General features: G+C 41.0%; 1 protein-coding gene across 6 annotated transcripts in view; it reads right to left on the minus strand.

The window, feature by feature from the left end:
- The window catches only part of LOC308325684 (ATP-dependent 6-phosphofructokinase, platelet type-like), a 48018-nt gene extending 23492 nt beyond the window's left edge, over positions 1-24526 (minus strand). For 3 of the 6 annotated variants that reach the window (XM_080778292.1, XM_080778290.1, XM_080778295.1), the window contains exons 1-10: positions 24294-24526; positions 20123-20196; positions 17855-17932; positions 15963-16152; positions 14398-14563; positions 12647-12691; positions 12411-12519; positions 4812-4907; positions 2224-2316; positions 1453-1578 (exon numbers count right to left, since the gene is read on the minus strand). In XM_080778292.1, the coding sequence (XP_080634418.1) occupies positions 1453-1578; positions 2224-2316; positions 4812-4907; positions 12411-12519; positions 12647-12691; positions 14398-14563; positions 15963-16152; positions 17855-17932; positions 20123-20196; positions 24294-24402 (1086 nt within the window). In that variant the 5' untranslated portion in view covers positions 24403-24526. Of the gene's footprint in view, positions 1-1452; positions 1579-2223; positions 2317-3830; positions 3927-4811; positions 4908-12410; positions 12520-12646; positions 12692-14397; positions 14564-15962; positions 16153-17854; positions 17933-19943; positions 20041-20122; positions 20197-24293 lie in introns of those variants that run through there. The other 3 variants (XM_080778293.1, XM_080778291.1, XM_080778294.1) reach the window with 2 other exon arrangements.
- Between the last annotated feature and the right edge of the window lie 1311 nt (positions 24527-25837).

Raw genomic sequence — 25837 nt, forward strand, 5'->3', positions numbered from 1 at the left:
TTAATGACAACCACATTCAGTATCACTTAAGTGTTGCACTGATGTTTGCATCATAAGTTCTAGCCTTTTGATTGCTTTTGAATAAAACCATTTGGAGCGAATAGCATTGCGCAGCACAAATCATTATCTTTGAATAAACTAACATCTTATATAAACACAATTGACACAAGGAATTGACATTCTCACTTCTGCTGATTATAGGAAGATTCAAATCACAGACATGTTTTGAGAATTAGGCATAGCGCAGGGTGCAAGATAGGGTCATAGGCTATTTTGAGCACCATAGCAGTCGTCGGTGTCGGCTCTCAGGTGCATTCAGCATATATGTACCGAGAGAACACAAACACTCCAAGGGATACATCCAATCAATTGGATGTACTATTAACCCTGTACTTGTTATGTTGGGAAACCAATTTACAGGGTATTCAATTCCTTGATACATCAAGGTGGTGTAGTCATTCAATTAATTAAGAGTAAATCCTTTGCCGCACCAGGTTACATGTGGATAGATTTTTTACTCACCGTACTGTAGATTGACTTTCTATTACACTGTGTGTATGTGTGTGTGTGTGTGTGTGTGTGTGTGTGTGTGTGGGGGGGGGGGGGGCAGCCATATCTGAATGGGTAGAAAACCCACTTAACCCCTAACTGCTCTACCCCTGCGGTCGAGTCTGAACAGTCTGAACAGCGATCATCAAGGTATAAGGTATAACTTTCTTCTAATCCCTGTTTACTCATCTTTCATTAATTTACTATTGAAGCTTAGATCTATTTCTCTACCCATCTGTATCTGTCTTGTGTTTCATACTGCGGTGGTGCTGCTATGACAACTGAATTTCCCTCATGGGGTCAATAAAGGTCTATTCCACAAATGTCATTTTAAATCTCGACTCTTTGGCCACAAGGGTTATAATTTAATTTCACCAGAATAACACCGGATGAAGGCCTATCAGGGTCTGCAAGGACTAAGTTGTTGAGTCATTAGCTTCGATAAATGGCTATTTTATCTGCAAACTGGACTGAATTTGTTCAAATAAAGAGTTAATGCATTCTCTTGATACTTTGGTTAGCAGAGTTTACAATTATGTATTCTCTTGTTCTTCCTATATTTATGCCTGTTGCCGTTATCTGTGATTCACAATGTAATGTAACGTAATGACTCCATTAAGTATAGATATCACATAACATAATTATTGTTATGTATTGTGTTATTAACAAATAACAGTACAGTATATGTATGTTGAAGAACATTGAAACAGGTTTATATTAAAATCTAATTCTCTGACCATCTGTACTGAACACTGTACCCACTGAGTCCCAGCATGACCACAACATGGGTACACACGCAGCCACATATGGACAGTTGGACACCCATGAACACACACATATGCAGGTCTAATCTAACCTAATGTGAAAGTGTACACACAAACACACACGCTCCCACAGACTTACCATCTGAACACACTCCATGAGGGGCAGGCGTACAGCGGAGTTTCCGACCAGTGACACGACGCAGGCCGGGGTTGTGGCTGAGGCCTCTAGTAGAGCAAGTACTGCCTCCACGCCCATGCGGCTGGCCTGCACAGGTCAAAGGCCATTTATCCTATCGTTAGCCTCATTCTTATATTTTGATGGTTTTCAGGAAGTAATGTAAATTTTTACTTTGGCAAAAAAAAAGAAAAAACTTACTGAGGCAACACACTCATTTAGCCTAAGTCGTGTACTCGTGTTTATCTGCCTTTATTTATATCTGCCTACTAACTCTACTCTCCTAACACTGCTGATTCATCCTGCCTTATCGGCTATGTCCTCAGCCTATCAGAATGCATTTATTATATTCAAAATAATTTCTGCCTAAGTCAAAGATTTTGCCTCATAGCATAATTACCCATGTCATTTTTGGAATGCAAACAAGCATTCTCATAGGCTGAGGACATAGGTAATAACTAACGCACAATGAAGCAGCAGTGTTAGGAGAATAGTTATAATATTATAATATTCACAAGGGTTGTTCTATTCTAGCCAAATTAGAAACCCCATGACTCAAAGCTAATTTAAGATCAATGGAGCTCAGCTCAGACAAAAATAGATTAACATTTTTGAATTTACATTTCTTTCAGTTTAGCTTTTTTGTTACATTGGAAATCAAAAGTATATTATGAATATTTTAAACTATAAACACAGTTACAGATGAGACAGATTGTTAAATATGATGAATTTTACCAGGATTCTGTCAAAGGCAGAGGGGGTTCCTCCTCTCTGGACATGACCCAGGATGGTGACCCTGGTGTCAAACCCAAGGCGCTTGATCACCAACTTCACATGGTGGTCAGGAGAGGGTACAGAGGTACAGAGGCACACAGTCAGATATCACACATGGATTGATTAGTCTATTCTAAAACATTTAACCTCCCAAAAGCCAACTTTTGTATATTTTCATGGTTTTTAATTACTTAAAATGGTCCTTTACAAATGTTTCACAAAACCCAGGGCCGCATTAATCCAATCCAACATATCAAATTTGGTCAATCTAAATTGTGGTTTTTATATATTATGTGATGGAATTTTCATTTATTCATTTCGTTTTTCCATTATATATAATGAAATGAAGGTTGAAATTAAAATGAATTAAAAACTGACTGCTAAAATAATATAGCAATGTATGGCTCTATATTTCAAAGTAAGACGTTGTTTAAATGTCAAGTTGACTCTTGGAAGGTGCACGTATTTCATCCAACAGCTAAAACATATGGTATGACAACAAAGGTAAAAAACGTAACATTGTGTTAAATAAGGAAATAACAGAAGGGGGAAATTCATGCAAAACATGTTGAGTCACATTTACAAAGCCACACATGGATATGAAGGGAGAAGATAAATGTCTGGTCTTGCTGCACGTCACACACTTACCATAATGTTCTGACAAAGAACACAGGCTCTAGGCTAGGGGGTGACACATGCAGAGTTTAACCACGACATGAGCTGAGCTTGTAGATCTGTTATTGTAGGATAAGGTGGCCGAGTGGTTAGGTCATTGGACTGCTAATCCATTGTGCTCTGCACACGTGTTTGAAAGTAATTTGGTTGCTTGGGAAACAAAAGGTCTCACGGGCAAAAGGCTAAAGGTGAATGCGTATATAGACCAGTCAGTCTGAAGTCCCAACGCAGATGTTTTCTTACAATTAATTTGTTCAGATTAAGATGCTTGACTACATGGGGTCACAGCCTCAGACACAGGGGATGTAGCTCAGTGGTAGAGCGCATGCTTTGCATGTATGAGGCCCCGGGTTCAATCCCCGGCATCTCCACTGATGTTATGGGGCCAGTCATAACCTGGGAAGCAGATAAAAGAGACTTAACCCATAGCTCATTCTGTAGAGCTCTCAATTCAGCATAATGAGTAGCAAGGCTTATCTTTTTTTAAGTATTGGGAGCTGATTGATGTGGCACACCATCTCTCAGGGCGTCTAGCACATTCTAACAGGGATAGTATGCCACATTCTCGGCTGATACAATAAGCTTCTATGACCTACTTAATTATTGTAATATTATTCACTTGACATGCCCAAAATAGGGACCCCAGGTTGAAACATGGCAGGTTAGGGGATGATGATGAAAAATGGAGAGATGAAAATATTCAAAACATTGCCATCCATCTTGGAATGATAACACTGGGATTTTATTTGGGATGAGACTTTGAACAATGTTAGAAATGATGGAACAGGCACACATTCAGGGAGTCGTTGGGCGATGTTGGTGAGGGATGCACACCACAACATAGAGGAGAAGTAGCCAGTCAGTTGGATCACTGACCACATCCCAGTACTTACATCCTTGACATAGTCAGTAGTAATGGCCTTGTTGTGGCAATCTATGGCCCCTTCAGCTATAATAATAATATTCAGCCTTTTCTTTTCTGCGCGATTCTGGAAAGATTTAAAAGGGCAAAAAAATAAAAACATTTCAACATGTGACATAAATCGTTTTGCATTTCAAACTGCTGGTTCTGGTGATGGGGGGTAACTGTGCGTCAAACAAGACAACCTGGCAACCAACGGCTTTAATGAGATGTCTCACAAACTTTCATTTTAGATATTTATAGTTATGAGTTTTCATCTCCAGATACTTGTCATGTCAGATGAAAAGTTTGATATTTAGGCCCCAAAATGATATCTGCGAAAGCCTTCCCTACAATAAGGATGCTGAGGTTGAAGTGGTTAACTCCACTGCTCTCCACTTTTGTGCAAATGTACTGTGACAAAAAAAAACCCCAAAGGAATGGGGGATATGATTATACCTGTATTATAATGCTAAAGCTAATAACTACAGCCAAGAACATACAGCATCCATATGAGACAAATCAATTAAATGGAAACCAAACAAAACCATATCTCGACCCCTCTAAATTCGGTAAATAGAGACACACTATATATACTATTCAATAGACATCCAAGGTCTAGTAGTTAATACTTGTTAAAGTGATTTACTGATTTATCTGGCTTGATTATCACAACAATTAAAACAGCTGCCTGCAGCCCTGACCACTTCACACGTTTAAAAACATCCTGGTCAAAACCACTGTCTAAATGGCTCAGATTTACATAACAAACATAAAATGGCTCTCCCTCATGGTGACAAGTATCTGGAGAAGAAAGATGCAGCACCTCCTCAAAGTCACAATAGCACGTTGACTGTCTGATCATGAATGTCCATGCACCATTGACCCCCCTGCACCAACCGAAGCAGCGGTTTGGTTTCCCCCTCTGCAGCAGGCTGCTTCTGCCTGGTACAGTTGCTGCTACAGTACTCACATCCTGCACAGACTCAGAGGTTATGATTGTTCCATGTGTGTCCACTGCTCCTTCGGCTACTATTATAATATTCAGCCTGGAACCCCGGGAGCGGATCTGGGTGACAGCAAACAACACTGAATACCACTGTAGATCGCACTGTGTGTGTGTGTGTGTGTGTGTGTGTGTGTGTGTGTGTGTGTGTGTGTGTGTGTGTGTGTGTGTGTGTGTGTGTGTGTGTGTGTGTGTGTGTGTGTGTGTGTGTGTGTGTGTGTGTGTGTGTGTGTGTGTGTGTGTGTGTGAGAGAGAGAGAGAGAGAGAGAGAGAGAGAGAAAGGAGTGTGGTAGCGTGGCCGAGCGGTCTAAGGCGCTGGATTAAGGCTCCAGTCTCTTCGGAGGCGTGGGTTCAAATCCCACCGCTGCCAAGTCTTGTCTTTATTGTTATAATTTGGGGAAGAAATGTTTCTGTCGTTATATTCGACCATATCAGTGACCCTTGCTATGCATCCCATGTCTATAATGCATTATACTCTGCTTATAACACTGTGATTATACTTATAAGCACTCAATACTCAACAATAAGTTGAGCTAGTTCCAGCTAGTTCTGGGACTAACAAGCACAACCACCAGACAGAAAACAAACGGGACTACACCAAATCATAAGAAAACTAAAATAAATCTATCTCACACACTGGAAAAGATCTACTCAAAACCAGAGCAAAATGGAATGCAATTTAGCTCTAAACAGGGAATACACAGTAGCAGAATACTTGAGCACAGTAACTGAAGCAAAACTAAGGAAAACATTAACTCGATATAGACTCAGTGAACACACTCAGGCAGACCTGGCTCCAAAGAGAAGACAGACTGTGCACCCACTGCACACAAAACGAGGTAGAGACTGAGCTACACTTCCTAAACACAGCAGCGAGATTTGTGAGCTGCTGTGACAGGAGAAGGATGTCAAATGGAATACAAGCACCTTAAGGAATACAAACCATATGTGTACACTGTTTATCAAAAGTATAAAGCTTATGTATTCTATATGGATGTATATTGTATAACTATCTCTGACAGAAAATGCACAATCTTTTTATAGTTTCACAAGATAGTATCACCCAGAGTGCTAATATAACACAGCTCTGTTTACACCTTTATTTGATTCCTATTTATATCCAATATTTATTTGTAAATACATTGTTCTATTTTGATTGTCTTGTTCCACTTCTGCTTTGGCAATGTAAACGTACGTATTCTCATGCCAATAAAGCTCTGAATTTGAATTTGAGAGAGAGGCGGGGGACATATGGGCTCTGTGGCGCAATGGATAGCGCATTGGACTTCTAGTCAAAGGCTTGAGATGGCATTCAAAGGTTGTGGGTTCGAGTCCCACCAGAGTCGCACTTATGAATGAGAGAGAGACAAGTCAGTATTGGTCGGGGGGGTAGGACCAAGGGATTTGGGATTTGTTTATAAACATTTGTGATTTGTTTATAAACATTTGTGATTTATTTATAAACATTTTGGGATTTGTTTATAAACATTTGGGATTTGTTTACAAACATTTGGGATTTGTTTATAAACATTTGGGATTTGTAAGTCTCATGGGGGGGTAGGACCACTACCAGTTGACCTGTAGTAAGGCTCATGGTCGGGGGGGTAGGACCAAGGGATTTGGGATTTGTTTATAAACATTTTGGTATTTGTTTATAAACATTTGTGATTTGTTTATAAACATTTTGGGATTTGTTTATAAACATTTGGGATTTGTTTACAAACATTTGGGATTTGTAAGTCTCATGGGGGGGGGTAGGACCACTACCAGTTGACCTGTAGTAAGTCTCATGGTCGGGGGGGTAGGACCAAGGGATTTGGGATTTGTTTATAAACATTGTGGTATTTGTTTATAAACATTTGTGATTTGTTTATAAACATTTGTGATTTGTTTATAAACATTTGTGATTTGTTTATAAACATTTTGGGACATTTTGGGATTTGTTTATAAACATTTGGGATTTGTTTACAAACATTTGGGATTTGTTTATAAACATTTGGGATTTGTTTACAAACATTTGGGATTTGTTTATAAACATTTGGGATTTGTAAGTCTCATGGGGGGGGGGGGGGGTAGGACCACTACCAGTTGACCTGTAGTAAGTCTCATGGTCGGGGGGGTAGGACCAAGTCTCATGGGATTTGTTTATAAACATTTGGGATTTGTTTATAAACATTTGGGATTTGTTTATAAACATATGTGGCCCCCACCTAGCTTCTTAATTTTGATCTCAAAGTGCACCAGATTGAAGCATTTTCATGGCAAATTTACAATTTTTATCCGGCGTGGCAAAGCAGGAGGGGGGGGGCCTCTGTATAATATGTTGCCTAGGGCCTCAAAAGGCCTAGAACCGGCACTGAGTGTAGGATACAACAGCAATACACAATGTGTGTGGGGAGGGAATGAGGAATTAATTGGTATCATAACTAAATTGTATCTTAGCAGGTACACTATTACACCAAATACCACATTTTGTTTTGTTTGTGCTAGTTTTTAAGTTTCTTTTAAAGACAGTGTGTGGTAGCGTGGCCGAGCGGTCTAAGGCGCTGGATTAAGGCTCCAGTCTCTTCTGAGGCGTGGGTTCAAAATCCCACCGCTGCCAAATGTTGTCTTTATTGTTATCATTTGGGGAAGAAATGTTTGTTTATTCAACCATATCAGTGAGCCTTGCTATGCACCCCATGTCTATAATGCATTATACTCTGCTTATAACACTGTGTAATTATAGTTAACACAAACTTTATATAGTTTATAACAATACTCAACAATAATACAAATTATAATTTATTTTATAATGACTTGCAGGGCCACGTATAAATGTTGGAGTGAGACAGACAGACAGACAGAGAGAGAGAGAGAGAGAGAGAGAGACAGAAAATATGGGCTCTGTGGCGCAATGGATAGCGCATTGGACTTCTAGTCAAAGGCTTGAGATGGCATTCAAAGGTTGTGGGTTCGAGTCCCACCAGAGTCGCACTTATGAAAATGTGTGTGTGTGTGTGTGTGTGTGTGTGTGTGTGTGTGAGAGGGAGGCTCAGTGTAGGATATGATGGCAATACACAATGTGTGTGGAGAGGGAATGAGGAATTAATTGGTACCATAACTAAATTGTATCTTAGCAGGTATACTATTTTAACACCAAATTACCACATTTTGGGTTTTTTTGTGCTAGTTTTTATGTTTTTTTAATGATTTTTCAATTAAGCATACAAAATACACATGACTTACACAAAAGAGAAAAAAATAAAATATAAATAAAAAAAACTTAATTTTTAAGTTTTTAACATATTTGATTTAGCAATGTAAACATGTGTTTGCCATTCCAATAAAGCCCCACAGAATTGAATTTAAATGTTTTTGAAATGTTTTGAAATTGAGAGAGATAAAGATGAAGTAGCAACAGCTCTGTTTAAACTGTCACGGTCTTTATCCTAAGTAGCCTATATCTTTAATAGTCAGCATGCTTGCCAAAAAAAGAGAGAGAGAGAGTGGGAGAGAGAGCGAGCAAGCAAGGGTGTGCAAGAGGAGAGGAAGAAGATCCGGTGATAGTGATATATAGAGAGATTGGATCATATCGGGGTGCATCGGCTCTGTGGCGGGATGGATAGCGCATGGGACTTACAGTCAAGCATCTGGGATGGCATTCAGATGTTGTGGCTTGAGTCCCACCAGAGTCGAACTTTTGTAAGTTTACCCTCTGATGCGGTGTGTGTCTAGAGAGCTGATCGAGCATTTTATCATAGATTCTAGTGTATGTACTGCAGTTTAAAGGTGTCCTCTACTACAGCATTTTCACACAATACACAGAGGTGGGGGGTGGGGGGAGCGTCCGGCATCTCTCATACTGAAACAACCAATTCAATATTTATTAAATTTGAAACCACAGTATATACAGAATCTTTACTCTATTTACTTGCATAATGAAATTTGATACTGACATTATCATGTGCATGAAATGGATTGCATGTGCGAGCCCCGACACTGATGCATCGTTCAGGTGAACGAGGGAAGGTTACTACTGGTTAAAGAAAGGTCATTCATACGCTGCATAATCATGGGGGTACTTTGTGAATGACACCAATGCGAAAGCGTGAAAACCCTCGATCAGCCATCTAGACACACACCTCATCAGAGGGTAAAGTTACAAAAGTTCAGCTCTGGTGGGACTCACAGCCACAACATCTGAATGCCATCACAAATCCTTGACTATAAGTCCCATGCGTTATCCATTACGCTACAGAGCCGATGCAGTCATATCTGATCCCACCTATACTATATAACTATCGCTATCACTGTATTCTCTCCTGTCTCTCTCTCACTCTCCCTCTCTCTCCTCCTGTGTAGCCTACACCTAAATCTGTGTACACACAAAATATATGTAAATAATTACTGAAATTGAAATTACTTTGTTGTAATGAAAAATCAATAAACATATGTTTTAAAAAAAAGATCTGTGTACACAGAAATAAGAAGTCACATTTCTTTCCTCAAAACCCACACAATGATGATTTTTGTCATAGTAGTAATAAGTATGTTATCATTGAGACATTGAATAGGCTGGGGACTAACATTGATTCATGACACGGGTGTACATTTTTATAACATGCAGGTCATTGTTCTGTTTATGCAGGAACCGGGACAATCGTTCCAAACTTTTCTGGATGTGTGCACATTCAGGGACTAAAGCAGTTTTTCCACTTGAATGTGCACAAATGCAGTAATGTTTGTATACAAGAAACCCGGGCCGTCAATAGACTGATTAGACTCTTATCAGCTGTGCATGATTACAGTCAGCAAGAGCAGCGAGATACAGTGCCTTACCTCAAGTACAAGTCTGTCTCAAACTAGAAAGATTTGTTCCAGATATGCTGTAAACTAAAGAGTGTGGGTTCTGCCCACCACTTTTGTTTTATTATTATTTTGTTTTAGGAATTTTTGGAATTCGCTAATCAGGATGGAATATGAAAAATGTGATGGATCCTTCTTGATCACTTGACTATAGAGATAATGTGTACTGATTTGCGTGATGTTTGGACAACATTTGTAGGAGTAGAGAGGAGAGCAAGAGACACGGCGATAGTGATAGATTTATAGAGATTGGATCAGATCGGGGCGCATCGGCTCTGTGGCGCGATGGATAGCACTTGGGACTTACAGTCAAGCATTCTGGGATGGCATTCAAATGTTGTGGCTGTGAGTACCGCCAGAGTCGCACTTTTGTAAGTTAACCCTCTGATGAGGTTTGTGTCTAGAGAGCTGATCGAGCACTTTATCAGAGATTCTAGTGTACTGCAGTTAAATGCAGGCGCGTTGGACACTACGCTTCTGGTTAAAGGTCCTTTACCACAGCATCGTTGTGGGGGGAGCGTCTGGCATTACTCATACTATATTTATTAAATATGAACCCACAGTGTATACAGAATTTTTACTCTATTTACTTGCATAAAGACATTATTAAATGGATTGCATTCCTCATTTCTAGGAGTAATATAAACAAAATCTTTTGAAATAATTGTGGTGGCGTTAGAAAAGGGCAATGCCAATGTTAAAAGGGTGGTATTTATTCTTCAACGTAATGTGAATGTGCATGGAAAGTTTCACCACAATCGGACGCTGCGTTCATAATTTTGTTCAAAACGGGGAAATCATGAAAATCTTTCCAATCAGGATGGAAAAATCAACAAATGGACGGACAGGGTGCAAGATATAGTCTCGGCCATGCCTTTCGGACTGGTGGAGAGACAGAAAAAAGTTGCCTACAAATGCTTGCATGAAACACACCTGTTATATTGTAGACTAAAGCCCAAACCAGATTGAGAGTGGAGATGCAACAAAACTTTTTAGTGTTTGTCTGAAAGAGACTCCATGCTGGGTGTCTGTGTGTGTGTGTGTGTGTGTGTGTGTGTGTGTGTGTGTGTGTGTGTGTGTGTGTGTGTGTGTGTGTGTGTGTGTGCGGGTGGGGGTAGGGAAACAGTGACTCACTGAATGAGTGAATGGATCCTTGAGTGTTTTCCAGGAAGTGAGAGGAACAGTGTGTGTGTGGTAGCGTGGCCGAGCGGTCTAAGGCGCTGGATTAAGGCTCCAGTCTCTTCGGAGGCGTGGGTTCAAATCCCACCGCTGCCAAACTTTATCTTTAGTTCTTGGAAAATGTTGTTTATATTCGGCAACACTTCATATTAGAATAACTATCTGTTATAACTAGTTAATAGATGATTAACTAACAAACTGATAGTTAATGAATTATTAATCGTTCATTAATAGTTTGTTATGGATTTATATGACTGTGCCTTATAGATAGCTAATAAATCACTCAAACTGGTGGTTAATAAATGACTGGTTAAATGTATGTTAATAAGTTATTATGAGTTAAGTTAATATTAAGTTCAGGAAATACATTTGTTAAGACCATGTCAATAGTTATTATTCTTGTAACTATTCCTCATTAACTTCCCCATAACTTAATTTGATTGGCTTAGCAGCAGATTTGAACACCTTTATTATGTGTTTACATACAAGACATTAGTAAGTATAACTTGTTCATAATCTATTAAATATATACTGTATATAAGGCATAGTTATAAATAATATAAATATGTATGGTTGTATGTTATGTTATAAATAACATGCTTTTAAATTAATTAACCAACTATTCACAAACATTTAACAAGTCATTATTAACTCATTAACTTCCAGTTTGTGAATGATCTCTTAACTAGTTATTATATTTTCTGTTTGTATTTAAGTTCAGTTTGACCTACTTTGTGTAAAGAGAGCTGTATAACATTGCAATCAAAGGTCTATACATTTAATTCTATGTACAAGCTTAGATTTTAGAGAAAGAAAGAGATCGAGAGAAAGACAGACCGTGAGTAGAGCATAGCAGGCGTGAGAGAGAGAGAGTGAGAGAGAGGTTGGATCAGAACAAGTTGTAAGGGCTCTGTGGCGCAATGGATAGCGCATTGGACTTCTAGTCAAAGGCTTGAGATGGCATTCAAAGGTTGTGGGTTCGAGTCCCACCAGAGTCGCACTTATGTAAATTAAGTGTGTTTGAAAGCTTATAATAGCTCGAGAGATTCTGGTGGATTTACTGCAGTTAGAATGTGATCTACTGGGAAAAACAATGAGTCATGTAGTTGTAAACGTGTGTGGATAAATGCTGCATTATTGACCAAAGCTTTTAGACAACATGCTGTCTGCCTCCGAGGTGATATGCAATAAGAGGAACACTCATTCCTGGTCCTCACTATTAACTAATGGTAAAGTTACAATGACTTAATCACTTAATTAAGTCTTAAGCCCCATATCTCTTTGCCAAAAATAGCGCACAGTAGATCTTCACAGTAGAAGTTCCTTTGGAATAGTGTCCTTCACTGATGCAATATATCAAGTTGGTTAAGTCATAGTGACTTCACCATTAGTTAATGGTGAGGACCAGGAATTAATGATGAGTTCATGAGAAAGTCATGAAGAATTGTCATTAATTATTGTAATTATTGTACAATTGTGTGTGTGTGTGTGTGTGTGTGTGTGTGTGTGTGTGTGTGTGTGTGTGTGTGTGTGTGTTACCTCTGACAGTTTCTTGCACATGACCTCCTCCCAGCCATCCTCAGGAGGCATCTCAGGGATCAGCACCCAGTCCGCTCCACAGGCCAACGCACTGACCAGTGCCAGGTACCTGTGTGCACACAAACGCGCACGCAGACATGCACGTGCACATGCAACATTTTTAACATTACAATATTGGTGTCAACAAATATGAGGTGGACATATTGATTATTCACAATGAGGGAGACAAGCCTTACCCACAGTGTCTTCCCATCACCTCCAGTACAAAGGTCCTCTGGTGACTGGGGGAGCATAGAGGGGACAGTGAAATGTCACATAAACAATGGCCACTAACACAATCAAGTTGTCTAACACAGTGGTTCTCAAATGTTTTAATGTGAAAAGGTTTTCTATATTAAATTACTTTGCTGGGGACTGGACCTGGAATCCCCCTTCAAGGACCCCGGGGTCCCCGGACCCCCCCTTTGAGAACCACTGACATAAACAATGAACACTAACACAATCTTACTTATCTAACCCCCTTTTCTGTAAACTCAATGGTGTCACAGAACATGACACTCTCAATGTTTGTCTTGGACTGAAATAGAACAGATATGAATCACATTGTGGGGGTGAATACTGGTGCAGTAAAGAGTATTTATGGCTACTGGTATATCAATATTGCTAATAATGTCTTTAGTGCTGTGTATTCAGTCACATGATATACCAACCAGAATTATACAAAACAGCAAAGAAACAGAGTCAATTTAGTCCAAAATGGTTCCACAGATTATATACCTCAGTTATTTCCCTTGACAGAGTAGTACTACCCCACAAAAACTCGACTCTGGTGGGACTCGAACCCACAACCTTTGAATCACCTCTCAAGTGCTTGACTAGAAGTCCAATGCGCTATCCATTGCGCCACAGAGCCCTATGCCCTGCAGCTCCCCCTCCCCCTTTATAGCTCTGTCAATCGCTCCCTTTGTCTCTCTTTCACTCACTTTAGTTTGCATGAAGTGACTTCATTGTTCTGTTTTTTTGTACTTAATATGCTGTCTCTGGAAAAACACAGCCCTGAACGCAAACACGAGTAACCTGATCAAATAAATTTAGATTTAGAGTTGCAGTCATCTTTAACTGTGATGCCACGTGTCCTGAGCCATCCCCGGTATCAGATTTCACCAGCAGCCCCCTCTAACGGAACTCCTCCCCCCGCCCCTACTCTGTCTAAACTCACTGTCTCTCAGATTTCAAATCACTTGGGTTAACCAAGGGAAGAGGCCCACTCTCTCTTATCTTTAAACGTGATTTAATCTGATGTTCTGTTGTTAGATCACCAACATTAAAGGAAACCATTAGTAAGGGATATTCAAGTGATTCTACAAAGTAAAATCCTCAGTGTTCATATACCTCTGTACAAATCTCTGAAAATCTCTGAAACAAATGGACACTAACAGGATTGTATTGTGTAGAAAGAACCATTTTGGGGCAAATGCATTTGAATAGAGAAAATTGCAAAGAGCAAGGGAATCTTTATTGTTTTTGTATATTTTTTGGGTAAGATTAGGGTCAGTTCTATAATGGATTATAATTTCATTTATAATGCACTATAACGCACTTATAAGGCTTCATAACACTCACTATAAATGTTTATAATTATGTTTATACTTGTTACTTTTTAACAAGGTTTATAAAGCATTTGAATGCTGATCATAATGCATTATAAGCTCAGTGGAACTGCACATTATAACTACCATAACTTAGTCAGCTGTAACGTGTCTTTGTTATAAATTGTTATGTATGCATAATTACTAAAATTTATAATGAAGCCGTATAAGTGCATTATAATTGCATGTATAATGCATTATAACATAATGGCATTATAGACACGACCTTTAAAGTGTTAATGTGCTGTTCTGCTCTTTGTATTACTATTATCATAATTGCTGCTGCTATCTTTTCTAGTTTTACATTTAAATGGATGTAAGTAAAAAGGGGAGAGTACCTTTGTGCGGTGGTCATGATGGCGTCCACCACCTCTATGATCCTGTGTAGGGCAGAGTCTGTACCGATGGTCATGTCTGTACCACAGAAGTCGTTGTCGATGGATCCCACCATTCCCACAATGTGCAGAATGGAGTTAGCCCGCACCTGCTCCTGATCAATTGCACCTGAGGACAGAGATACACAGTCACACACATGCTCAGTGTGTCCCTGCATGAGCGGCCGTACCTTAGGTGGGGTTGGCAAAAGGGCCTTTCTGTGACTGTGTGGAGTTTGCATGTTCTCCAGGTACCCTCACAGTAATCCTGGTCTCTATACTGCCTCCCCCTGGCCAGCCTTCCATGTGCTACGTCTTACCCGGGAACCCCCCCTGTCGAGTGTTAAGAAGTGGCCTGCTAGTGCCTCATGCATTGAAGGAAGCATGAGCTCAGTTCGGGGCTGTCCCCAGGTTGGCAGAGGAAGAGCAGCAGCCAGGATTACAGCTTAGGCAATTGGCACCGGGTTAAAAATGGGCTCCAAAGTAGGATTTAAATTTGTGTCCCTGAGTGGCAGAAGGTCCAGTGTTTAATCATCACAGTGACACCTTCCTATTCATATTAAGATTTGTGACTACATGAGGTCAGAGTAAGTCTCACAGGGGATGTAGCTCAGTGGTAGAGCGCATGCTTCGCATGTATGAGGCCCCGGGTTCAATCCCCGGCATCTCCACTAATCTTATGGGGGCTGCTGTATCTGAATGGGTAGAAAACCCACCTTGGAAATAGAAGGGGCCATATTCAAACACTGTCAAAGTGTCCCTGAGGTAAAGACCCTATTGGCTCCATCTTGCGCCACCCTTATCCCTTATCCCTAAACTTAATTGCCGTTTTTTACTATTTTGAAAATCATTTTTAAATAGTTCAACTAGCCGATCTACATCGACACATTGTGAGCTTGTAGATCAGCTATTTGAACTATTTTAAAAGGTTTTGCGTGCGTACTGTGTGTGTCTCTCTATACTATAAATATTTAACTTTTAAACAGTTTTATAATACAAGTTGATGTTTGGATCGGGCTGAAACCTTGGCCGAATTATAGGTCAGACCATTCCCACATGGATCCTGAGAGCTACATGATTAATATTTTTATAAATAGTTTCAACAGCCTGCCATACACACACGTTTTGTGTGTATGTTTGTGTGTGTGTGTGTGTGTGTGTGTGTGTGTGTGTGTGTGTGTGTGTGTGTGTGTGTGTGTGCGTGCGTTGGGGGGCTCGTCAAAATCAGTTCAAACAGCTAGGAATAATTTGGGCTCAATGTAAAACTTACGTTCTGGTAATAATGGATAAAACATATTGTTTTGTAGGCTACAGCTACAGAAGCTAGGTAGGTATATTTCTGATAGTGTATAACGTTTCCTGAGGAAAATGTTATAAACAGGACATTCAGGAAGCCTGGACTGTTCATGCGCGCTGTGTTAGTGATTACAGCCTGAACCTGAACTTAAACAGAAGACATGGCACTAAATGATCGAACCTGATAATATGGCGTTTGACAGGCACAGTGAGTGACTAAATCCTGGCGTTACCTTGGTTTAGGAGCTCATCCAGCAGGCCACTCCACTCCTCCCTGAACTTGTTGGCACCGGTCAGACTTCCGTCTCCACCAATCACACACAGGTTGTTGATGCCTAGCTTCACCAGGTTCTCTGCGGCTTTCATGCGGCCCTCGCGGGTTCTGAACTCCTTGCAGCGAGCGCTGCCGATCACTGTACCGCCCTGATGGGAAGACAGACACCATGTGAGTCTCTCTCAAAACTGAACCTCATTCCCATGGTCTAATAAGGCCCCCAGATGGGCTGGGAAACTGTGAAGATATTGAAAGTCTTTGAAACTTTTTGAATAATTTAGATATTTTTTTAAACAGAAATCTTATCCTCTGGGAGTCCCTGGCACAAAACATTTTCAGAATGGGGGTCTGTGGCCAAATTTGGGGGTTGTTGGTACTAAAAAGTTTGAGAACTACTATTACTACAACTAGGAATTCCTTCCCTCAGTTCCCTCCCTCCCATGACATTGTTATTGTTTCTTTCATGCTTCTTTTAGCCTGTCTAATAATAACACAGCAGGGCACAGCCTGAAGGGTAGAATCCTGCAGAACGACACAGTGTCATCATAGCATAAACGTATCCAGTGTTTTTACAATAATATGAGAACATGATTGGCATTACTGGCATTACACATGGCTGCCAACTCTTGCACAAGAGTGACATTACAAAGGGTATCCAGTACAGTAGCCATAGGTTGTCAAAAGTACATTTTGTGTTGGGGTATATTATTGAAAGTTTGAAATGAGTGTTCAAATACTGTATATAAACATCAAATTATGTACAGTGTGGGTACAGCGATGTAATAGATCCTATTATTGATGTATGTATTTTGAGGTGTAATCAGTCTGGTGTCAGAGGCACTTGCCCGTGGGGTGCATACGTTCGTTAGACATAGAGCAGGTCGTCCAATAATCCATGGGTCAGCGGTTCGAATCCCGGCTCCTCCTGTCTACATGTCGAAGTGTCCTTGGGCAAGACACTGAAGCCCAAATTGCTCCTGATGTGCTGGTTGGCACCTTGCATGGCTTCTGCCGCAATTGGTGTATGTGTGAATGGGTGAATTTAATGCACAATCTATGTAAAGCGCCTTGGATAAAGGCGCTTATATAAATGCACCATTTACCATTTTACATGGACCCGCAAGTAGTACAGGGAAGGTGCAATTATGGGGAAATTGCCAAGGGTGGTTGGATCGATGGCACATGGAAATGTAGGCCCCTCCCACTGATTTAGCTAGCCAATTACAATGTCAAGTCACCCCTGTGATCATGTGTAAGTATTAGGAGGGAATTTATCTCCCAAAAAGCATGTTTTTGCAACAAACGTTGCCGCATTTGCGCCACCTCCTATGGTTGAAAATGGAATTGCTTTGGGCTCTCCGTTGATTAAAACACCCTCTACATCTTGTAAAACAGATGAGATTTGCACAAAAGCTGTAGGTGGAAGAGCAAAAAGCTGGAGAAAAGTCTAAACACGGATTACGCAAGCATATTTCCCTGTGAAATTGTCGAGCACGTGCTCATTTCGTGCACACGCCTGCGGGCGACTAGACCTGGATTGCGGATATCCTTTCTTTTACACTACGCGTCCCCCGCCCCTCATGAGCAGAGCTGGAGCAGAGTTGTCGTTGATCCAGGCGACAACACCTGAGTCACCCGCTCCCCGTCTGAAAGGACCTTCTAGTGTGTGTTTGAAAGCTGATAGAGCTTAGATAGAACATAGATAACCTATTTTAGAATCAATACAGTGACATTGCATGCCTGAAAAGAGCATTCCTACTACATAAGGTTCGACTTTACAGGCCTACTGTATACCTCCAATAAAGTAACTGTACACATTGAGAGATATTGTCCTTAGAGTGCTGTTCTTACCACTTGCAGCATGCTGGACACACTTTCCCATGAGGCCTCTTGAATGTTTTCTGCACCATCCACCATTCCCTGGTATCCCTGGAGTGGAGATATATGAAATCATTAGACAGAACTAAATATTTACTGGTTAAATTGACATTTACGAAATTATGAAAACACAATCATTGGTTTGAGAGGAAAATGGCACTTTTGTGCTGGACAATGTTGTTATAGGATTCATAGCCAAACAGTACCAACATGACATCAAACCCTTAAGCATGTCTTGTCTTTGTTGACAGTCCAGTCGCAGATTATGCTACTGATATATTTACTTTCTGACAATATCTGACTTATTGCGACCGAAAGTCGCAGATTATTATGAAAAGTTGCAAAACCCATCAGTCGTTCGGTCGGTCGCGCCTCCATATATGGATGCCTGTCCTAACGCCTCGTGCCGTCACGCCTACAATCGCTGTTGATGTAATCAATATTAAGCCCATATATGGGACGTCACGCCTCGTGACATCACGCCTCATGACACGCTACACATATGGAGATCCCTGATGTCATCAATATTAAGCCCATAAATGGAAATGTCAAAATATGGCCATATTGTGACAGTCTCAGTGGTTGCCACGACGCGAGTCACACTTGCAAAATCTGCATATATGGAGCTGGCCAGCAATTCGCCTGTATATGCCTGTATATACCCAGAACAAAATCCTCCTGACTGATCGTTTACAATAAGGTCTACCATGTTCAATTCATCATAACATTTAGAGACGTACAACTATAATATACAATACTATATAGCCAAAAACAGGAAATCATCATAGGAGGTAAAAAGGGAAAAAGAACATATACAGTGAGGGGGAAAAGTGGTGGGTGGGGGGATTTTACGGGGGCCAGTTTCGAATTGCAGCCGTCCGTAGGTGCCCTTTGAGAGCGGTTTTGAAGGAGTCAAGGGATTTGCATGTCTTAATGACAGGTAGGGCATTCCACATTTTGGTGGCATAGGAGCGAAATTTATTTAGTCCCTTGTATGAAAGATTGGGATTCATGTCTGTGTTTAGTCACAGGCCGGCTCAGAGGAGCATAACAGTGGAAGCATTGATACCTAAAGCTGGCCAATAGCTGGTCCAATTATACTATAAAAAGCCCCCCCCCCACATTCTCCACAGACAATGTTAGCACATGTTGACAGACACAACAGCAGCTGCTATTTATTGTACACATTCCAATGAAGGCCACGTCTCAATCATCACATATTAGCCATGCATTGCTAACAGTAAGCAATTGTACAGTATGATAAAAATAACTGTTGGGTACAGACTAGTAAATACTGTACACAAAAGTTAAATGAGAGATTATCTTGTTCTTTCCCAGACTGCCTATTGGTATTACTCTATATAAGCCTTCCAGCACAACTACCTGATTCTTCAACCTTTCCATATGAACTCAAGCTTGATCACCTAGACCCTTCAGACTCACTGCCTGAACTGATTCTGACCCCTGCCTAGTGACTAGTGTTTACTGGAATAAAACATGATATGAACACTGATGTATTACCTGATGGTATCTGAGTCGTGCTTGTGGGTTCTTACCAGTTGGAGTGGTAGTACGCTCACCATGTGTGAGCTCCACATTTTGGGCATGTCTCAGATTCGGGACAGATACCAAATGCAGATACAATCCAAATCTCGTAACCATGATTTCTTACCTAATTTTGACCACAAGTTCTCAGACGTGCTCCAGAGGAGGTTAAATAAAGCTCACAATGTGTCCATATAGATTGGCTAATTTAAGATTCATCCCATGGCCTAGGGGGCCGTAGGGGTGTCATGGTGGATGCTTGGGCAGTCAAAGTACACTCTAAGCCTGATTAGTAGTTGTAGTTGCTGGTATCAACACACCAAAAAAAAGAGCCGATTTACAAGCTCACTAATGTGTCGTAGAGCAATGTGTTGTGAGCTTGTACATCTGCTATTTTCGGTGCACAGCATGATGCACAACCAAGTATTAATCAGTCATTATGTAGGTCCCTGCATAATGACAACGTTGCTGTCTTCTCTCCCACCAGAGACTCTTCTAGGGTTTTGCATGTACTGACCTTAAGTGCAGCAGTCTGTATGCATGGAGCCTGCTGGCGCCCGCAGAGAGAATCAGTGCGAAAGGGCCAGTCGGGCCTCATTAAGTTCACTGGCAAGTACATACGATTAGACCCCCCACCTCACCATGCAGCCCCGGGGCGGCGCTGTGTCTGGGTGTCTGAGTAAGCATAGCTCTTACCTCGTGGATAAAGAACACCTTGGCTCCCACATAGATCCCCATCCGGACCACCGCCCGCACTGCCCCATTCATACCTAAGAGCAGAGTAGAAGGAAAGGAGACGAGGAGTGTAGTAAAACAGGAAAGAGAGGAGGAGCGAGGGGATGGGGAATGGAGGATGGAAATGGTCAATTAATTGTCATTTTGTTAACCTGTAAAAATAGTTTTTGTGCAATTATCATTAGCATTATTATCTAAAGGGGATATTGTGCAATTATCAAGCGGCGGTTAAAGCAGTCTTCAATTCCTGTTTTAACAGTTAATTAATTACTTTTTGTCCAAACTTTAAATCGTCTCCACAAACTCTACAAACTCTAACAACATTACTAAGTTTCCGTAGCGTTCTCGGCTCAGAGGAAGCCATGTGGAATGAATTTCACTTTGTTTCCAGTGGGACGACATCACAAAGCGAACACACACATGTAAATCTCGCCCACTAAATTTGATTGGGCTGGCTCTGCCAGTGATGCATTATTTTGAATCGAGAGACTAGAGTGGTGCTGACTCTGTGTCGCTAGGAGACCAGGGAGGCTCCTCATTGGACAGAGGGGTTACACATGAAATGGTTCTGAATCGAGAGTTGAGGGCAGCCGATGGGGACGTTGTAGTAGCAATTACATAATAACCCAATGGGAATGAGTCATCCATACTGCTAACATATAGTATGTCAAATTAACTTAGGCAGCGTGCGGCATGCGAGTGCTGCTAGTAGCTGACGGGACAGTGTGTCATCATCATCCACATAACCATGGCAACCATGAGTTCTATATAGGTGGAGAGACCTGTCTCCCCTCCCCCTCTCTCAATTTCATGCCTGTCTTCACTGTCTTGTCTAAAGCAAGCAAGATGTTTTGCTCACATGTCAGATACAGTCCTTATGTGTGGATGTATGTGTACATTTATATTATGTTGTTTATGTGCAGCTATGAATCACATATGCCCCAATATGGAGTTTTGCTACAGCAGAAGACTGAATCAGCCGTATAAACATATTTTCAATTTCCAATGTTTTTCCATACATTGGCTTACAGGCAGCGGCAGCAGCATTTATGGAATGGAACATAAATACATTTCCTTTGTTGGAACATAATAAACACATTTATAACCCAAGATTGGCTCAATGCATCATAGTTGTAATCACATTTAGTGAGCCTGGTTTATGAAATCACAGCAAGGCTCAAGACATTACTTATGATTCCGCTGTGGCATTTAGTTAGTAGTGTCAAACCAAACAACCCAGCAGCAATGGTAGACTTCAGTGTCAGTGAGAAATTCCATCTTCACACTCAATAACAGCTAGTATAGAGGGTATGCGCATGCATAAAGTGAGTGGCAAAGTGAGTCTAACATCGTTTAACATTGTTTAATGCAATCCGATTTCTGTTTCTGTTTGAATGCATGGGCTGTCAACCAAGAAAGTAGTTTTTTGACACTCAGTACATAACTTCCGGGAATGATTATGATGTCACGCACATACCCTCTATATGACCGTCATCACTTATGCAGGCTAGCTGAAGGGCTCCGTGAAGATTGAGCGAGCAGCACGTGTTTGACACCACTGTTTACAGAACGTCATCGTTCATCAGCGTGGATGCTCACATCATTATCAGCCGCCCTTTCAAGCATTGGTGAAAGCATTCCCTGGTTCACTGTATGACCACTTCATTAAATTCAAGTATTAATCGGCATACTGATACTGATTGACAATATACTATGTGAGTGCACAAAATGTAAATGTAAAATCAGTAGTAGCCTAGTTTTATATAGGACTGAAATATCAGGGTTCCAGAGCTGGATTCCCAAAGGGGCCTGTTGGGCTCAGGCCCAGTAGCCCAAAGGTCAGGGGAGCCCTCTATAAAATTGCTCCAAATGATGCCAACCATTCCAGATCCTGATTTTCAGAGGCTGAAACACAATATGGCCCACATACACATACAGAGGGAAATCTTATGAACAGGCAAAAGTAGACAAATCTAAAGCAATATAAGGGCACCAAGGACTTCATTCAAGTCAGTCAGAAAGGATGTTTTGTTCATGACAATATCTACCCCAATGTTGTGCCTTTGGCTGATAGATATAACATCAAGTTCATCATTAAGTTGATCAATGTAATATAATTCTGTATTAATTCATTAATGAAGTATTATGACCAAAATGCATTGCTTAGCCTTAGGTCATACACAAGATACAATAAACTAGGCTACTGAAACAGAACAGAGATAGACCTTTCAGACCGACCAACCGACCAACTGACCGACAGACAGACAAAACAAGCTGATTTTGACAGACTGAGACTTAAGTTCAATTCAGGTCATCTGATATGGTCTGACAAATGATCATAACAATTATACTGTGTATTATACTGTGTAGTGTTAATGTATATAGGGTAAACATCTGTTGATTTTGATGCTTGGTTTTAAATCCGCCAACTGCGCCAAGAGCCGTTATCTCCTCAATCATATAAATTACGGCAGCAAAGAAAGCTCTATCGGAGTCTAGGGCCACGTCAGGCCTAGGGCTAGGGGCTAGACTAGAGATGGGACGTTAATCGTTATTACCGTTTATCGTGATTAAAAAACACTCACAATAATCGTATCGTAGAGATTTAAATTTATTGTGCAATTGTCCTCTGTCATACTCATTTCACTCTATGGATCGATTTGCCAAATAATAGCAGATCTACAAGCTCACAACGCTTCGCATTGCAATGTGTTGTGAGCTTGTAGATTGGCTATTTTGGGTGAACATTCCCCCCAGAATAGGGATGCCGGGGGTTCAAGTGGTTAACAAAAGTGCCATTTTAAGTTTTAAGCATGTTTTGATTATCGCAATACCATCTTAATGGCAAATTGGCAATTATTCTTTGCCACAATAATCATGAATCATGTCATTTTCCTATCTTCCCATCCCTACCATAGACTCTGGATCCAGCCCAGTAGGGCTCCTCCTAACAATGACTCAGTCAGGACAGACTCGCCACTACTCACGTAGCCCAGAGATTATGGCAGCATCCCAAGCCTCTTTTATACTCTGTAGTATGATGGTGTCGCACTACAGACACCATCGTAATCTTAGAGACCAATGGCACTGTTCTCTTCTCAAACATTTGCATGTCAAGGACCCCCAAATTGATACAGGCTAAACTGTGGGCCCACCACATTTGAAAGACTGTTGTTATTAGATTAGATTACGTACAATCATTCAGTTCTCATTATTTTTACACGGTCTCTCATTGGACTAACTTCTAGTATAGTAAATTAATAGTGAAATTGCTCCACTTTGAATCTTCAGAAATAGCTAAAATAGACAATCTACGCTCAAGCCGTAATGTGATGGGGTGTGACATTGTATATCGGCTATTTCTGCTATTCCATGGTATGAAATAGGGCTTGAATGCTTTAACTAGTGTTCCTCATTGTGCTGGGGATCTCCTGGAAGCCCCTCAAAGACCCATCCCAGTCGTATCCCACTATGATAACTACTGTTACAGTGTTTTCTACTGTACAACTATGGTATCCAATAGACTGTATACTATATCTCAAAATAATAAATATCGAACCAGATATCAAGTAGGCTACACGCAAGGATATTAAATACTGACTGAATACACACACAAACACACACACACAGTCTGAGAGAGAGAGAGAGATTGAGGGGGAACATGTATGGACACATGGGTGGATCATACCGCAGTGCAGGGTGCCAAATGAACAACTTGTACTTCTCAATTATTTAAAGAGAAATGGCAAGGTCACCATGTCACTTGTTGATATACCGTACAAGCACATTTTGTCAACAGACGGTGTATTAATAGTCTGCGTCAAATCACCTTAAATCGTCCCAAAACGGTGACATAGCCCTTGCAGGCTACGTTACGTTACGTTACGTTTGGTGTTTGGAAGGATATTTGTGATTCTGAAATAACGCCCTGTAATTGTATGATAGGTCTCAGACTCCGACTGTAGCCTACATATAGCGTCGTTGTTGTTGCACAAGTATTTAATTAAATAATAGAAAACGACAAGGGGACACACACATAAAAGGATATCAGTGGTTCCACTGAAGCCCCGCATCATCCTTCATCATCTTAATTGCTTCAACACGTGTGTGAACTACAGTGTATCAACGGTACCTTGAGCATCTCCTCCACTTGTTAACACGCCGATGGATTTCCCAGCGCCGGAGAGATTCTCCAATAATTTCTTGATTGTGTCCTGCCGCGGCGGCATGCCTGTAGCCATCCTGGTACTTGTGTAAAGGCAGGAAAAAACGTCTTTTAAAATATGTAATTCAAAAGTGGAAACTGTTCAGTGGTAAAGTTAAGTTTCGGCTAGAATTAAGCAGGTGTGTGCGCATTTAAGAGAGGAGCGCGTCTGCTGCTGCAGTGAGAACCACCCGCCCCCGTTGGTCCGTCCTGCTACTCACGACCTGGGCTCGTCACAGCCAGCCAATAGGAACGCGTTCTACCCGGTTTGCCCGGTGATTGATAGCCGGGACCGTCCAATAGGCGTTAAGATCACGTCCCCTGCCCGGACAGCAGTTGCAAGCAGGGATTACTAAGAACTCAACTCAATTAATGATAAGATTGTAGACATAATGTGCAAGTCAAATATTGCAGGAGTTTAACCTGTCGCTCATATGGTTTAATCAGCACGGACGGCCATAGCTTTCAGAATCACAATACATACAAGCCAAGGATAAAATGCTGAATGGAATGAACTTCAATGAAGGGGACCTTTTTTACTCTTTTTTTCCCCCTCTCACTTTTAGAACCAGTTTGTTGTTGTTGGTCAAATGGATATGATGCATGGATAATGAATGGCTCACCCCCCTAGGAGTCATGGATTCCAGTAGCCTACTAGTAGGCCTATAACAGTAGTTTTCAACCCTATTCATATCAAGGCCCATTATTTGGCATTTGAAACACAGACCACAATTTGATTGTTGATTTGATGTTTGATTTCACAGTTTGTGTTTAGAACTATTTAAACAAATCGGATTCCAATCTGGATGTGGCACAGATCTGATTCAGGCTGGATTTGGCTGCCAGTCTGAACACACAGATTTGTGACAGATCCGATCTGGAAACTTGCAAATGGAGTGTGAACTTTCGGGCCAAAAGTGTGAACTTTTCGGGCCAAAAAAACCCACCATCATTGCCCTGTCCACTCTGGGCCCTTTTAATCTTTCTATCTCTCCATCTCTATTCAGTGCCATGGTGGCATTAGATTGTGAGGGCACACAGAGGGTAGGCTACAATGGAAGCTTATGGCTAGCACACCCAGTCTGTTAGCTATTCCACAATTCTTACCCAATAAATGATAAAGAAAGTGTACTGGAAAGACATTGTGTGTGTGTGTGTGTGTGTGTGTGTGTGTGTGTGTGTGTGTGTGTGTGTGTGTGTGTGTGTGTGTGTGTGTGTGTGTGTGTGTGTGTTACAAAACAAAACTATCATAATATCATGTCACAATGACATAAAAGATCTCATGACCCAGAAACAAAGATCTCATAGGTTACATTTCCTTGAACTTGTCCTCAATGGACCCTCTCACAAACACATCTCACCTCAGAGTGTAGCCTATATATGAGCATGGAGTGAATAACTCATCTGGTACTCAACGCTCAGTGATGTACACATGCTAAATATAGACAGCCTATACTCTACAGTATACAACT

The sequence above is a fragment of the Protomyctophum bolini genome (genome assembly GCF_963924005.1).
Source record: "Protomyctophum bolini genome assembly, chromosome: 12".
Classification (NCBI taxonomy): Eukaryota; Metazoa; Chordata; class Actinopteri; order Myctophiformes; family Myctophidae; genus Protomyctophum; species Protomyctophum bolini.